Source organism: Trachypithecus francoisi, unplaced genomic scaffold (assembly GCF_009764315.1).
Source record: "Trachypithecus francoisi isolate TF-2019V2 unplaced genomic scaffold, Tfra_2.0 Lachesis_group0, whole genome shotgun sequence".
Lineage (NCBI taxonomy): Eukaryota > Metazoa > Chordata > Mammalia > Primates > Cercopithecidae > Trachypithecus > Trachypithecus francoisi.
Window position 1 is genome coordinate 160,391,186 of NW_022681453.1, and position 16,945 is coordinate 160,408,130.

At 44.2% G+C, this 16,945-nt stretch overlaps 1 protein-coding gene and 1 pseudogene across 2 annotated transcripts in view; both read right to left on the reverse strand.

Moving 5' to 3' along the window:
• Nucleotides 1–16,945, reverse strand: part of LOC117084169 (serotransferrin) — a 32,473-nt gene that overhangs the window by 8,015 nt on the left and 7,513 nt on the right. The window contains exons 4-15 of one of the 2 annotated variants that reach the window (XM_033212644.1): nucleotides 16,140–16,316; nucleotides 15,321–15,453; nucleotides 14,466–14,521; nucleotides 13,794–13,972; nucleotides 12,852–13,029; nucleotides 11,474–11,628; nucleotides 6,454–6,553; nucleotides 6,067–6,071; nucleotides 5,818–5,845; nucleotides 4,308–4,460; nucleotides 2,577–2,712; nucleotides 178–242 (exon numbers count right to left, since the gene is read on the reverse strand). In XM_033212644.1, coding sequence (XP_033068535.1) covers nucleotides 178–242; nucleotides 2,577–2,712; nucleotides 4,308–4,460; nucleotides 5,818–5,845; nucleotides 6,067–6,071; nucleotides 6,454–6,553; nucleotides 11,474–11,628; nucleotides 12,852–13,029; nucleotides 13,794–13,972; nucleotides 14,466–14,521; nucleotides 15,321–15,453; nucleotides 16,140–16,316 — 1,365 coding nt within the window. Of the gene's footprint in view, nucleotides 1–177; nucleotides 243–2,576; nucleotides 2,713–4,307; nucleotides 4,461–5,817; nucleotides 5,854–6,066; nucleotides 6,072–6,453; nucleotides 6,554–11,473; nucleotides 11,629–12,851; nucleotides 13,030–13,793; nucleotides 13,973–14,465; nucleotides 14,522–15,320; nucleotides 15,454–16,139; nucleotides 16,317–16,945 lie in introns of both variants that reach the window. The other variant, XM_033212643.1, reaches the window with a different exon arrangement.
• LOC117084171 lies at nucleotides 7,349–10,461 on the reverse strand (annotated as a pseudogene).

The window sequence follows — 16,945 nt, forward strand, 5'->3', positions numbered from 1 at the left end:
GATCATTCTGTGCACCCAGGTGAACATGTCTCTCTTCACCAAGCAGACAGATTGAGAATCAGAGCTTTGAAGTCTGGCAGTATACATAATACTTTCACAAAGGCATCCCTGAATACAAGTGAATACCAGTGACTAGGATCTAGTGATCCAGGGAGACAGAGGAGCAGGTGCACATACCTTCAGTGTTCTGTAGGACAGTCTGGTGTTTCACAAAGGCCACATCTCCCTTCTCAACCAGACATCTGCAGAGGTCCAGATAGTGGGAGAGAAAAAGGACATGGTCAGAGTGACTTATCTGTCATTCAAGGGGCTACCTTATAGATTCAGAACAGCCATCTGAAACAGCAGTTATAACTTCCATTCTAACAGTAAGCAATGTAAAGAATAAAGAGAACAAACAAAACACTTTGAATTGATTGTACTTATACAATCTCAGTTCCACATACTAAATCTTAATTTTTTGTACAGTTTCTCTGAGAGATGACATCATTTCCCTGACATCAACAAGGATAGTAAGGAACTGATTTTCAGTGAGGTGATGCCTCCCCCAGCATATGAATGAAAAACTCAGTTCCTTCAGGTTCTTGTACAAGGCAAATGTCTAGGCAACATTTGTGAGAGACTGAAACTCCATCACAAATTGCAATTTGTGCTGTCCTTCATTCCTTTGAAAAAGAATTTTAACATTTATGGAGCATTTGCTATGTTGTGGGGTTTTTTGTTTTTGTTTTTGAAAGATGCAGAGAATATGGCAAAACCTGGCATAAAGGCACCTGACTCTACTAACTCCCAGACCACATATCCCTTGGTGTGGTATTGGGGGCTGTTAACACAGCTCTGACCTACAAATCCCCAAGAAGTTTCAGAAAAGAAATAATAACAAAATAAACTCTGGTTAGTAGGGTTCTAATTTTAATTTTGACTGTCTTCCAGTCCTTTGAAAAGGCATACCACACAGATGATGAACTAGTGTGTACTTCAAAGTCTACACAAGGCCCTCCTCGATGAGCCAGGTGGGTTGGACCTTTGGACAATGGACCCAACCCTGCTCTCCATGTACTTTAATCCCCTTGCTTTGAGGAAAAGAACCTGCCTCTTCCTGCATCGGTTCAAGAGTTTTGGGGGTAGCTAGCTGAGAAGACAGGGTACCTATTGTGCCACATATTGATTTAATTTTATTTTCTATGGAGTTTGGAGTCTTTTTATCAGTCTGGTATGTTTTACTTCATAGCTACGTTTTATAAGACATGTTTAGAAAAAGAAGCCTTTATACGCGTTTATTTTAAGCATGTTTATACATACATGTTATGTGAGCCTTTCTCATGACCTATAATTCTCAAACATATGTTACCACCAGAAAAAGACAAGGTATAAAAATGCAAAGGGGAACTCTATTTTAAGTCCCCCAAACTCTTCAATCTTTATGAAAACAACACGCTCTACTTTGTGAAATTAGAAACTTGGGGAATGTGAATTGTACTTAATGTAACTTACAAAGTGGCTCTAACTGGAAAATAGGAATGACCTTTGTTTTTTACATCACTACTGGGAAGCTCAGTTATAATACCACCATCATTGTGCAGTTTGTGGATTCATGAACCACCAGATAACAGAAGGCCTAAAGCAGAATGGGTAGTTAGAAAGTAATAAGGTAGGGCCAGACATGGCCCACGCCTGTGAGTGCCAGCACTTCGAGAGGCCAAGACAGGAGGATTGCTTGAGCTCATGAGTTTAAGACCAGCCTAGGCAACATGGCAAAACCCTGTCTCTACAAAAAAATACAAAAATTAGCTCGGTGTGGTGGTGCATGCCTGTAATCCCAGCTACTAGGGAGACTGAGGTGGGAGGATCGCTTGAGCTCAGCAGGTTGAGGCTGCAGTGAACCATGAGTGTGCTACTACACTCCAGCCTGGGCAACAGAGAGAGAACCTGTCTCCAAAAAAAAAAAAAAAGAAAAAAAAAATAGCAAAGTACACAGGTGTCTCTATGAAAATGAATGATAGGCACTCCATAAAGTACAACTGTAGTTAGAAATTTAGGAATCATGTACTATTCTGTATTTCCAGATGAGTATTGTTCTAGATTATCCAGAGGTGCATGGAAAAACTCTCCTCAGTGTTTATTCAACTACAGTAGGGTATCATTGCCGAGGCACTAGTGACACTTGGGGCTGGATAATTCTTTGTTGTACCGTGCTAGCCTGTGCATTGTTGGATGTTTAGCGGCTTCTATGTGTTAGATGCTAGTAGCACTTCCTCCCCCACCCCAACATTGTCACAATAAAAAAAAAAATCTGCAAACATTGCCAAATGTCCCTTGGGGGTCAAATCATTACCAGCTGAAAACCTCTAAACTGTACCAAACACAAGTCTCTGCTGTCTTTGACAGCCATGTCAGCATCCTGGGGGAGTCTGGCTGCCCCGCCCCATGTGGCTCTATACCTGGTTGTGAAATCTACTCTCTTAATACATTCAACACTAACGGAATAGGAACCTAAGAATCTTACCTTCGTTCCTAAAAGAAATCTGGCCAAGGCTTGTATATTATTCTGTTTGTGTCAGGGTTAAAAGACTCACCTGAAAGCACCTGTGTAGCCGTAGTATCCCTCTTTGTTGTTGGGCTCACACAGGTTTGGGCCTGTGCCCATACACAGCTTACAGAGACTGGAGTTTTTCTCAGACCCAGGGGCACAACCTTCACTGAAAAATTCATCTGCGCAGAAGGACAAGAGGAAGTCAGCTTTTCCTGAGTCAATGCAAGCGGCTTTTATCTAAGACATAACAGGGCTGCATGGCCCAGAATAAGTAGAACATATTCATTAATTCTGTGACCAGCCACCACCAACCCAGGACTTGCCAGGCTGTAGGCTTTAAAAGGGAACCTATTGAGATTGGGAAAAGGAGTTAATGACCATTACAATTTAGGGCAGAGGGGATTTATTTGAGCACAATAATGATGTCATCACTATGCCAAAGAAAGAAGAAATGAAAAATGTCATGAAAGGGAACAGAAAAAGGATGAAGTCAGCAGATCTTGCTTCCCGAGCATGGGCCACCTGTTTTCAGATGTTCCCATTCCCTGCCATTCATTAGAAGAGCCTTTGCTACATCTCCAACCTCAGGAAAGGGATGGGGAACTTTCTTTGCAGCTCAGCTGCTCTCCTGTGGCCATAAAAGTGCTAGGAGGTTCAGGAGAACAGAGGTAGTGCCTTTGTCAGTGGGGATCCTGAGTTTTCTGAATGTCACCCTGGCTGCGCTTTGCTTCATGTCTAAGTGGTGTCGCAAAGCACCCTGGTACGGAGACATACTCTCATCACCATTTCCCCGAACCCACAGGGTTTTCTGGGTTAATAACCGATTTAGAGGCCTTTGTTTTTTTAAAGAGTTGCCCAAATTTGGAGGTGGCAGGGACAAAGTACTTAGGAAGCTAATGTAAATCAGAACCACTGGAAAATATCTGTCTGTGGGAGAACTTACACTTAAAAGTTTAAGCGGGGTAGAAATAAGCCCATACTTGGTGATATTCAGAGGACATAGAAAATAAGGTGATTTCTACTGCTTAGAAGTGTCCTAGGAGCTGGGCAGGGACTTGGTGAGATTGCCAACACCATAAAGAGACCCAGGATCACCCACACTCACACACCCTACAAAACCTTGTGGCAGGAATTGCTACCTGTCTACCCAATATCTGTTTCTCCTTGTACTTTGTAACAAAAATCTGGTTTTATCTGGGGCAGGGACATTCCCAAATGAAAGATTACATTTCTTTTTTACAGCTAGGTATGGTCATGTACCTAAGTTCTGGGCAATGAGAAGTTTGCTGAAATAACTGGTTAGACTTCCTAGAGAGCTCCTTTAAAAAGGTGATATAAACTTCCATTTGCTGTAACCCCTTGGTGACTGGGGCTGCCTGGATCATGGATGTGATGGCAACCATGGGGTGACCTTGAAGATGGAAGTCTCATGCTCAGAATGGAGGAGCAGAAAGTGTGAAAGAGCCTGGGTTTCTCATGACCATACCAGCCATGCACTGCTCACCTCTGGTCTTTCCCGTGGGAGATAAACGTATATTTACTCATGCCATTATGTGCAACTGAAATGAACCGTCCCAACTCAGCAACCCAGTTCCAGCCCTCCCAGCTCTTGTTGCTATGTCCTTGAGGACAGCAAATTCTACTATTCTTTGACCAAATTCTACTTCTCTAGAACCAGAGCCCACAGCATCTTATGCCACACTCCTCTTCCCTAAGGCAGGACCCTGCTTTCTGGCACAGCCCTCAGCAGCCCTCCTTCCCAATATTCACTCACCAAATCTGCAATGGTTGATCTTACTGTAGAGCAGGCCCATGGGGATGTTCCAGCCAGCGGTTCTGCCAACTGCCGTATGGCAGGACTTCTTGCCTTTCAGATTGTCCCAGGTGACGTCAGAAGATGATTTCACCACTGCTACAGCAAAATACCCTGCAAGAAATCCACCAGAAAAGGATGTATTAACATCTCTGGGGCTTCCAGAGTATCTGCTTCCGATCAGTTTTTCTAGGGAAGCAAAGATATCCTCAATCAGTCATTGTGTCTTGAGAGGATCTTCCTGGTAACTGACTGAGGGGAAGTACAAGGAACTTTGTCAGGAGGAGATTAATTTGAACTTTAAAAACAGAATATTGTGAAAACATCATCATCAGAGCAATGACTGGGTGTTTAACCCTTCCCTAAATGCATAAAGTCACTGAAGTTATAAACCAGCAATTCACCCTCCAATGTGTCCTATCAAAGGAATGGATAGTGAAACAGCTACTGTAACCACAAACTTTCATAAATTAATGTATGTTGAGATATAGTAGTAAAAGATCAATAAGCAAAAGAGAAAAATTGGGCCAAACATTTTCTGATAAGAATATAGTTTTATACCAAAATAAATATGCAAAATGGAAAATGTCAGTATCAAGTCAGCTGCCATTTTCAGCAGCAAATATATACTGGTCCTTAAAATGGGAAATAGAATATTAACCTACGATTTTGGTTTGCCAATTTAACTAATTCAGATTACAAAACAGAATCTTTATTATCCATAGGATAAGAACGGCTTTTTCTATATCTGCTGAAGGGCTTAGCTCCCCAAGTGATGGGGAGAGGCTGGGAGGTTGTAATGAGTGGAAGTGGCAAGGACAGACTTGTACAGTAATGGCTGTCTGGAATGTGACCTGTAGGGGCCTGAGCATAGGGCGGCAGTGCTCGCCTTGGTGTAAGACTTCCTGACTTGCTCCTGCTCTGTTTCTTCATATGTACCCTTAGCCAGAGCCCTGGGTGACAGCCAGGTTTGCCTGGGTTCCTGGACCCAGCCCTGGCTGGAAGGTCAGATAATTTTATGTTCCTTGATATCTGACTGTGTGAAGCTCTCTACTGAGCCCTATAAGGAACAAATAAGCAAAGTTCCTTAGTTGGTGCTCACTCTTATCTGAAAATGTGCAGGCCTCATGTCATGTAAGTTGAGGATCAGTGGGAAAGACCTGGATTTCCCTTCCTAGATATATAATCCTAGATGATCTGTCTATAAACTCCCTGAGCTTAGGGTCCACTTGTGTATCCTTAGACGATGCCAAAACCTACCTTATAACATTGAACGAAAAATCCCATGTGCAAGCCATGGCAAGTGTAAAGGGATAATCATCATTATCAATTACTATCCTTCCATGATTTGCTCACATTGTAAAAATTGGTCTCTTACAGTGCCTTATATACCTGAATTTTAAATCTAGCCAATTCCCCAAAACAATGGGAATTTATCTTTTAACTCCAGAGGTTATCAGTTCCAACTCACCGTCCTCTGCTGTATTCTCACAACTAGAGTCGCGTGCTGGAAAAAAGAAAATGAAGAAGGCGTTAAACCCTTATGTATAGATTGGGAAACCATGCCTTTTTTTATACTGCAGCTAAGAATAAAGAAAGTCAGAGAAAACTATGCATGTTACCAATTCCCAACAAGTCCAGACTCTCTGGCTCATGCAAGTCCATTTCCCCTCCTGGCCTCTGGAATTTATCCACAAACTGTGAACGTCAAGTTTCCTGCTCTGTCTGCATTGAGCGCACAGAGGAGTGCTGGCCAACGGTATTTAGATCCTAGCAACTGGCCATTGAGAGAAGTGTGACTTCTGGAACCTGGAAGAGTGCCAGAAATCCCAGCTGTCCTTTGCAATGGGGTCATCTTTACTGAGGACTTCCCAGTGCAGAACTTTCATTTCCCATTTCTGGAATGTACTATAACTCCCAACCTTCAAGATAACTGTGGGGATTTGAGATGAAGGAGCCCAGAGCTTGCAAAGTAGGAGGTTCTCAGAGAGGGAAAGCTTTGCGGTAGCTGTGGTATGAATCAGGCTGTGATTTTTCCATCTCCTCTCTCCATGGCCCAGAGGGAAGAAAACACAGAGAGGTGCTCCCCACCACTTACAACACTTACGGTAAGTGTTGTAGTTTTCTGCCAAGACAGGCACCAGACCACACATGCCTGCTATGTAGACAAACCCTCCATCCAAGCTCATAGCATCAGCTTCTCCATTCTGCAAAGACACAGCAAATCACAGCAGATGAAAAGAGGCTGTTTCCTGTGCCACCCACCTTTCCAGCTATTTCCTTGAAGCAGCCTTACCAGCACATGAGTGCCAGGGAGACAGCAGGTGCTGATACTGAATCCCCAAAGGATCAACCAGGTACACTCAGCAGAGAAAATCAAATGTACTCTCATTTTTCACCCAACCATCATGAACTGATCATCAACTCCAGGTGCCTAGTTCAAGAGCAAAGACCCACATTCAGTCTTCTTGCCCTCTCATAGGACACATTGTCCCAGAGACACTCCTACAACACATTTCTGACACCAAGAATTCTCATGTGCAGATGGATGAGTGAAGTCAGGGACTCATGGCTGTGGCTGTGGCACACAGCACCTTCTGAAGGGGGCTCTAGCCTCTAATGTAAGCCTCCTTGGCTGAGTGCTATTTCCGTGTTTGGTGCATACAACGTGTTTAATGAATGAGTCAACTATTTTCAAATGATCTAAATCTCAGCTGTAATAAGTCCCAAATTTCAGAGATGCTTAGATTCAATAAGTTTTGTAAGATTTTCCTTTGACCTGGCAATATACTTTCTAGTAATAAACCATAAAAGAACAATTAGACCGGTGGGCAACTATTTAGACAAAATGTGTAAGTGGGCAAAAATAACAGGTGTGATTTATAATAGCAAAAAGAAAATTAAACTAAATCCTCAATGACAGAGAATAGCTAAATAAATGGAAGCACATCCATACTATGGAACAGATATCAACATTAAAATATCATCTTTTTTTTCTTTAAAACATAAGTTGGCTATATTTATTTCTCTCAATTTATGCAAGATAATTATTACACATCAGCAAATATTATCTTCAATAATGATTTGATTCATAAGCATTTGTAATGTATGTAATTTCACATCAACAGCCTTGCATTTTTTTAATACTGTAAGTTAAAAAGCACCCCCCAACGGCCACTTTATATACTTTCAATATCTCCCTCTACACATCCAAACTTTAAAAAGTCATAAACCAAACATATAGATCATGTTTAGAAACTTGAGGTTTTAGAAATCTGCTTCCTCAATATGATTCAGAAAACTCCTTATACTGACAATACAGTCACAGGTGGTAAAGGTAGTTGTAAGAGGGAAAAGGAAAAAAGAGACAGACACAAGTTTGCTCTCCTACTATTTTGCTAATCCTGTCCATTGAAGATGGTGATGTCTTAAGAAGTAAAAGTCTAGGTTGAATATGAGGAATGGAGTTTGCCTCATGGGTTGAAACATGCATTTCAAATAATTTCCTATTTGATTTGAGCTCACTGTAGCAAACTGATGCCAAAAGAGAAAAATCATTTCTTCCACACATTCGCTCAGAGTCTGCCTGGTAATGTGTATTAAACTCTTTGTGTTTTAGCTTGAAGGCACCTGTCGCCAGACCAGTTTCAGGGTCCATGGGTCAGGGCTCAAACCAATTTTTAATGGATTTTCAAACTTTTTCAGACATGCTCAAATAGCAGCTTCAGAAAGTACTTTAAGTATGGTAGTCCCCTCTTATCCTCAAGAGATATGTTCCAAGACCCCCAGTCTTGGAACCTGAAATCCTATACAATGTTTATTTCCTATACATACAAGCCTATGATAAAGTTTATAAATTAGGCACAGTAAGAGATTAACAACAATAATAAAACAGAACAATTATAACATACTATAATAAAAGTTATATTAATGTGCTCACTCTCTCTCTCAAAATATCTTAACATTTTTGGACCACAGTTGACTGTAGGTATAACCCAAGAAAGCGAAACCTCACATAAAGGGGGACTACTGCACCTCATCTTCTGTTTCACAACTGTTAAACAGCTCCTTCCAAGTTCCTGTAAGTCCTTTCTTTCAAATTAGTTCTGTTCCTTTTGATTTGGCATAACAAATCCAATGACATAAGAAGGATTAACTGTTTGCAAATGCACAAATGTCATCTATTACTGGGAGATTCTTCAGAGTTGGCTATACTTGCCCAAGGGAAACACAGTCTCCTGCCTGTAGTTTTACAACGTCCTTTTTATGATCAATCGTCTGTAAACAACCATCAAACTCTCCAGTATCTCCAGGACATAACCACTTCTGCCCATTTCCATCTTCAAAGAAATCAGCTTTTGTTCCTGCTTCATTTCTGTAGCATCCCATTGTCACATTTTAGCCACCGATAAGAATTCCACCTCTGGGATGTGGTTTTTCAGTATTAAAATATCCACCTTCCTCCTAGTTCTTTAATTTCACAGCAAACTAATGGGACTCCCACTTCTGCCAGTATTGTAATCCACACATCTGTAATTGTTCCAGCCCCTGCAGGTTCAGTGAGTCTGTGTCTCTGACCACAACAAAAACATACTCATGAACTTACTGTGTGTTGCAGAAAGTGGAGCACTTTCGTACAATAAAAACTGAATATTTCCACCTAGCAAAGCTGAATATTTTCACAATTTCCAGAAAACAAAGCTGCCACACAATCCAGTACTCTGCTCTTTTGAAATGTGTTCCATTTTATAATTATAGGCCAGAATAAACAGATTGTGTTGAAGACTACTCATTTCATACACTTTATTCATGACATTTTGGTAGATCTGATCCATGATTTCCAGAACAGCTGCCATCAGTGTTGGTTTCAACCTGGAAGGAAGTAGACCCTTTGCTTCTGGTTTTTTGTTTTTTTGTTTTGTTTTGTTTTGTTTTTGAGATGGTGTCTCACTATGTTTCCCAGGCTGAACTCAAACTCCTGGGCTCAAGCAATCCTCCTACCTCAGCCTCCTGAGTAGCTGGTACTACAACTGCATGCCACAGTGTCCAGCCCATTTTTTACTTTAAAAGACTGATCCACTAAAGTCTGGGGTGAAGAGTAGCCAAGCAGGCATCCATGAGAAATAAAAGAAGCTCAACACTTAATTCTAGAACATGGACCAGAGGCAAATATCCAATGTAGTCATCTTCCTCTTCCAGTCTGGGAATCCTTTCCGCTATCCCAGTAATACCAGTAATGATGTTTCTATGCCAGATCATGACTCCCTTTGGAAGTCCTGTGTGTCTACTCATGAACATGATTACTGCAGTAACTGAGGGCACTGGTCGCTCTGGGATCTGTTTTCCACATTCACCTTCGCTTTCTACTGCAGCCATGGTGTCACAATAACAACCTTGGGAAACTGGGACAGGTCAGTGGCTTCCCATTGACAGTGATGATGTGTCACAGGTGTGGGACCAAATAAACTATGTCTTTCAACTTTGTTTCCAATAATTCTTTACTAGCGATGATATTGGTTACTTCTGTTTCATTAATCCACAGACCCTGGACCTCCTAAAGTAGCATATAATTTTATGAACTAAATGTTATGCATGAAACATACCTGTCCAGCAATCATCCACTTGGATGTGGTCTCACAGAACATGGCAATGTTGATCTTTGGTTTCTGCCCCAACATCTGTAAGCTATTTCCAATGTTAAAGGCTCAAATGATATCTTCATAGGAGAGCAAATTATGATGTCCAAGAAGAACCTTTTAAAATATGTTTCCATTGGGTTGTACTTCATCATCTTCATTTAAGATTTCACATGTTCCCAAGAGTCTTTTGTTGTTCCTTTTTTCACAGACGTAAAAACTTTATCTATTGTCTCACATCCAGAGTATAATATTGAAGCCCAACCACTCAAACTGCTAACAGATCTGTATAGATTCAGGTTTTGAACTTGTAGGCTTTGCTTTAACTTAGTTTGGTTTTTCTTGTCTTGACTTAGACAAAAACTAAAATGGAATGTATGTTAAAATAGTATAAAATGATACTTATATTGTATGAAATATAAAAGAATGAGGCTAATGGTCCCTTTTTGCTTCATGGTAGATAGTTCTGAAGATACATGGTTATTCGTAAGTGCTCAAAAAGTAGAATTAACATATTTCAGCAAAAATCAGTTGACAATGGCAAGAGGTACTAGTGACTTTATAATATGCATCTTTGTTTCAATATATTTGCTGATTTATTATAAAGGATCCAACTCAAGAATAGCCAAATGGAAGAGACACAGAGGGCAAGAAATGTGGGGAGGAGGGGGAGTGGAGCTTGGCACTTCATGTTCTCTCTGGGCAAACCACCCTCCCCCATCTCGATGTATGCACTAACACAGAAGCTCCAGATTAGGTTTTACAAGAATGATTTATGACATGGGAAAAGCTTACTAGATACTGTGAGGTGAGTAAAAGGTAGCAAGCAACCTATATGAAATGATCCCAATAAGAGAATTTTCTCTGAATTACATGATTATAAGTACTTTTCATTTCTTCTTAATATTATTCAGGATTTAAAAAATTCTCTGTAAGCCAACATGGAATACACTTTCTTAAAAAACAACAACAACAACAACAACAACAAACGTTTTTAGAGACAAGGTTCTGCTAAGTTGCTAGCCTTGAACTCCTGGGCTCAAGCAATCCTCCTGCCTCAGCCTCCCAAGTAGCTGGGACTACAGGTGCATGCCACCATGCCTGGCTAGGATACTCTTTTGATCAACAAAGCAAATTTGTACCTGCTTGGATCCTACCAGTTACTCAGGATCTTACCACAGTGATCATGGCACACCACTGGTCTCAGGACACCCACACCACGGTCCAGCCTCCCTAAGCAGGCACTGCTCAGCCTGCCCTTTCACCATACACTCATACAAGGAGGAAACTGAGCCCTGTGGGCATCCTTCAGATCCACAAACTCAAAGATTCTGAACCTCCAGGGTTCAGGGACTGTGCTCACATAGTCAGGACAAGTTTCCTGGGAGCCAGGTTTTTGCATCATTCCCAGGAACACTAACTAGCTCAGTCTTGGGGGTCAGCAGGCAGCAATGACAGGGACGGTGCCCTAGGAAGGCTGGAGTGACATACCATGATCTTGGCGATGCAGTCTTCGGTGGTCTCTGCTGATTCACACTCTATTTTCCCTTCACTGTTAACGCTCCACTCATCACACTTGAGCCTCTCGTGGTGGCTCAGCGCACACCACTTCACAGGCTTGCATTCATCTGTTGGGGCTTCTGGGCCTATGGCATAAAAAAAAGAACCAGAGATCAGAAGCGGCCCTAGCTGTTGCCTGGTGTGTATCAGCACTGCTCACTGTCTTCATGCAAATGCTGGGATTTGCCAGTAATAAACAGTCCCATTCAAGGAATTAATCACCTTAGAAAGCAAAGTCAATGCACAATCTCTTGGGTGACTTCTCATTTAGATTTAGTTTTTTATGTCTTCCGAGAAGCCAACTTTCCTCTCCAAGCTCTGGGCACCATACGACCTCTGGCTGGTTTTTTCCTTCTTGTTTTTCAGACAGCACTTAACTACCGGAGGTGTTCTTATTTATATGTTCATTGTTTATTGTCAGGTTTTCTGCAGGTGAACATAAGTTCTGAGAGAAAGGGTCCTGCCTGTCTTGTTCACCAGGGCATCCTCAGGGTTAGGGCAATGCTAACACATGGCCAGCATAATAAATGTCTGATGAACAAATGTACATCTGCTCACCTTTCAGACTGAGCTCAAGAGTCACTTCCTCAAGGAAGCCTTGCCTTAACCCCAAGTCCAGGGTCTGTTTTTCTTTGTTTTGCACTCTCATAGGGCCATGGTATTTTGTTGTCAAAGTTTTCCCCTTTTAAACATATCTCTTATTTTGTAATTCATCATTCAATAGCATGACTATTTATTGAACATTTATCTTCTCCACAGTTTGAAATTTCCAGAACAACAGAATCAAATATATATTCGTCATGCCATCCTATGTCCAGCACCTAGCAGAGCATATGGCTAGATGTTCAATAAATGTCTGCTGAAGAAATTAATGGTCAAGCAAAACCACAGTGATTCAATGAAATTCAGGACTGGGATCAACCTCTCTCAAAACGCCTCTTCATTATGGCGTATGTTGACTGGCTGGAGATGTGGAATACATAATAATTTTGTTCTATTTCATTTACTCTGTGATAAGCTAATTGGCTTCACAAAGTAGGCAAGGCAATCCTGATTGATGCAAAGGAAATACTGGAACCAACTCAAGTCATTTTAAAGGTGGATTTCCTTTAAAGCCCATGGTGACATCAAGGCCATCTCATAATGACTAATGCCATTCAGCATCAGTCTAACACTGGGCTCACAGACAGGTCAGAAAAAGGAGCATCAGGAGAGGCATGCAGGTCCCTAAAAAGACTCAATCTCTGGCCCCTGTGCTCACCAGGTTTCCCAAGTGCTTGTGGTCACCTGCTTCTTCCCAGGTACTCACATGTGCCTTCCCGTAGATTCCGGATGGCAGTGATATACTCATAGCCCAGGTACATCTTGGCATCCATCCTTGGGGGGACTTTTAAAAACCCGTGGGCAGAGTCCTTAAACAGCAGGTCCTTCCCATGAGGAGAGCTGAATAGTTGGAATTCTTTTGATTTGTCTTTACCAAAATGTTCCTGTTCATAGAAAAACAGAATAGTGGATGGCAACAGAGAAGAAAGGAGGCTGAGAAATGGGACTGAAGTTAAAACAAATCTCTGCAGGAAACAACATGAAAAAGTTCAAGATGCCAGGAGAGAGGGCAATCGGACCTGCTCCTGCTCACCCAGCACTTCCTCTGCCCGTAGCCCTTGTGGGTCCATGATTTCCCTGAACCTGCTTCTGTGCCTATCTCCCGGAACAGGTTGAGACATCGCTGAGAACATGAAATGTGGCAAATCCACAGACTGCCCTGTGTGGGTGCCAGTCAAACTCTCAGTGGACAGATGGGAGGGCTGGGCAAGAGGAAGCTGGCTGAACCCAAATCACAAGCTCTTGGGAAGTAAAGCTGCTGTGCGAGCAGCCCCCTCACAGCCAGGCTGAGGGGAAAAGGGAGAGAGATCATTTCCTTCTGGGAGGGCCATGGAAAGCCTCGTTGGGGAGGGGTTTAGCTTTGGGCCTTGAAGGTCTGGTTTAGGTAAAAAGGAATGGAACAGAACAATTCAGAGCCTCTTCAGATATCACCAGCCAGAAAGGCAAGGGCAGCAGATGGTAGTACCACAACAGACTCCCTGCTGCTCTGTGAGGAGTCCCAGCTTTTAGAGAATTTAATGGCATGTGGCATGGCTCCCAGTGTATCCTGAACACGCAGACTTCCAGAGTGACAAGATGGTCAGGAGGAAAACCCCCAAATCCAAGCAGGGAGCACTAAGCTGGAGGGGAGGATGGCAGGTGGGGATACCTGGGCCTGGTTGAGAAGCTCCCAGATCAAGTCCTCCTTGCCACCCACACTTCGGGCCACGACAGTGTGAGAAGGGACCCGGGCCAAGTGGCAGTCCTTGTATTCATCTACCGACTTCCGGGTGTTGTCCAGGCAAAGCAGCTCATACTGGTCCCTGTCAGCCTTGTTTGCCAAGTTCTCTGAGGAGGGAAAGCCCAGGTAAGCCTAATGCAGGAGAGCCATGGGCTCTGGTGCCCATCCTTGAAATTCCATTGATCATAGAAAGTATGAGCTGAGAGGCCTGGAGTGACCACTGAAGGCCAGAGAACATGCAGAAGAATGACTTGCTCAAGACCCCACAGCCAGGTAAAGGCTTCTGATACCCATGCAGCAGTGATTGCTCCTCATTCCACCATGAGCCTGACCTTAGCAGGACCAACCCCCAGTCTTTGGTTATGGCAACACTACCCCAGAGGCAGAAGCACTGTGTGGAGAGGTTGAATGATGGAAAGAGGCCCAGGAATCCAGATGGGGACCCCGTAGGTACCTAACTCTGTACAGGTGGAAACCCAGGCAATGATAAAGGAGAAATACAGTATGCTCATGTCCAACAACTGAGCATGAAAAAGGGAACACGGAAAAAGAACACCCACTATTTGGAGGGGCCCTGGTGAATTCTTGTCCCATACTTACCAAATATAGTCGTGTGCTTGACAAAGGCCACATCCCCAGCACCATCCTTCAGACACCTGGGTCAAAGAAACACATCAGCAGGGCTCCTGCAGGGCAGGCGCTTCTCCACCTGCACCTGGAGAGTCTGATCACACTGTCCAGCACTCACACAAGGTTAGAGTTTGGGGAAGGCCTCTGTGCAGCCCTGTAGCTGAAGCAACGCCATGGTGTGCAGACCTCCAGGGCAGTGCTGAGATGGGGAAATGAGCTCACACAAGATAAAAAGCCCTAATAACCCAAAGAAGCAAAATGCAACTGAAGATATTTTCATGTGAAAAGAGTTTTTAAACTTCTGGAATAGAAGATAATGGTATAGTGTCTCCTGAGGGTGAAAATGTGCCCTTGGCTGGTTGTAAAACTTTAGGATATAATCAAGGTAAAAAGAGAGCAAGAAATCAGCTTCCCAAATAGAGACAGTGATGGGGGCAGGAGATAGGCAGTGTACTGAGCAGGTGACACTGCTGGGATTGAGGGAAGAGGGCCAGTCCCTGGACAGTGGGCCCAGACACTAGAGGCATGATTGTCCTTTCAGGCTCTGCCTGATCCACTGAGAGGAGACACTGACCAGGCTCGAGGTCTCTGGGGAGAGAGGAAGGGCCCCCAGGAAAAGGGCCTGCTTGTCAGGGTCAGATGAAAGGGAACATGGGCTGGCTTGACCTAGGAGTCCCAGGTTGTGCTTCTGACTCACTGGGAGGGGATTAGGCCACCTTGATGCCCCTGTAGGCAGGCAGGGCTCGGCTTTGGACCAGCAAAGAATTCTCACCCTGAGGACATTTGGCACTTTGGCCACCATGGAGCAGCAGACATCTCACTCACTTGAAGGCTCCTGAGTAGCTGAAGTATTGATTAAGGGTGGAGCAGCCACACCCTGGACACAGTTGACACAGCTGGGGGAAGTCCGTCCCATCCGCACAGGGGACACAGCTGCCCGAGAAGAAATTGGCCACTGCTGCTCAGCACAGAGAAAAGGACCACAGAGCATGAGTGAGGCTGGCCACAGCAAAAGGCATCACCCCGCCCAGGCCCATCAGGGAACAGAGGGGACTAAAACCAAACCAGCACATGCAGTCCCAGCTTGCCCTTATGCTAACTCATCAAGATCAAGGATTTCTAATAGGAACAGTTGACCTCTGTCTTGCCACCATCCATCTGAGGAAGGCCTATGCTTCCCATTAACCCAGGCCTACCTTGGGTCTTTCTCAGTGCACCCTCTCCCTGCTTTGTCAGAGGCCAGAACAGCTCAGAGAGAGGTCCCCTCTGGGATCCATGCCCCAGATATAGAACTGCCTAGAGAGGTGCAGGGCTCCAGAGAAACCTCCAGGAAAGAAATCCAGAGAAGTGGACAAGAGAGCCACCATCGTCTAGACTGAAACCCTCTGCCGAGCCTTGCACCCTTTCCTCACTCATCAGAACAGCCTCTGCTGGGGTGTTGGGAGCTCAGAGCAGAAAAAAATCTCAGCTCCACCTCCCAAGCGCTGCTGGTGCAGCAGACCCGCCAGTTTAAAGTTGGTTAACCTCCTTCCCCCACCTGAGTTCATCCCACATGTCTGCTGATGGCGATTGCCTAGTGTGGCCTGTGTGGGCATCTGGAGCAGAGGCAGCTGCTCGAGGGCACCCAGCCTCCTGCCAGCTTACCTTTCTCAAGAGGTTTACGTGGCTCAGGTAAGTCACAGTAAAGTAAGCCTATGGGGATGTTCCATCCAGCGGACCTGCCCAGGCCCGTGTGGCAGGACTTCCTGCCTCGAAGTTGGTTCATCTGGAAGTCACTATCCCTCTTCACCACAGCAACAGCATAATAGAAAGTCTGTGGATCTGCAAAGGCACAGTATGAATGGAAGGCCTTCAGCCTGGTACAGGGAAACATGGCTCATCACCACAGGACTCTTGAGGAGGGAGGGAAGTGGAGAGGCCTTGCTTTTACTGGACTGGGCGATAAGGAGGAGGGAATCAGGAAAACCTTCCTAGGCTTGTAGGGGAGAGAGAAGACCATAGAAGGTATATTTGTAATGTTACCCCTCCAGGTAAACAGGGGCAAGAAGGCCACATGCACATGTGTCCTGAATGCTTTGCCTCCCCTGGCCCTGCGGCATGTCTGCCTACACCTACCAACCCCAGCCACCAGGAAACTGGAGCTGTGGCAACAGAGGCCCATCAAAGTATTTCCTGTCCACTGGCACAGGCCCAGGGACAGTCAGGTTGATCTCAGAAGACTTGCAGTGCTGCTGGCATCTGAGTGTGTGCTCCAAAGTGACCTCTTCCATGTGAGTGGTACCTATGGCTCCAGAGGCCTCCAGGGACCCCAGACATATCACTAGACTGCAGTAGGTCAAGCTGCACACAGCCTGCTGTGTTTCTCTGGTAAGCATATCCCTCTGGTACAGGGGTCAGTTTTAGGAGCACCAGCCCTCAGCCAGCCCCAAGCCCCCGGAGGCCTTGATGTG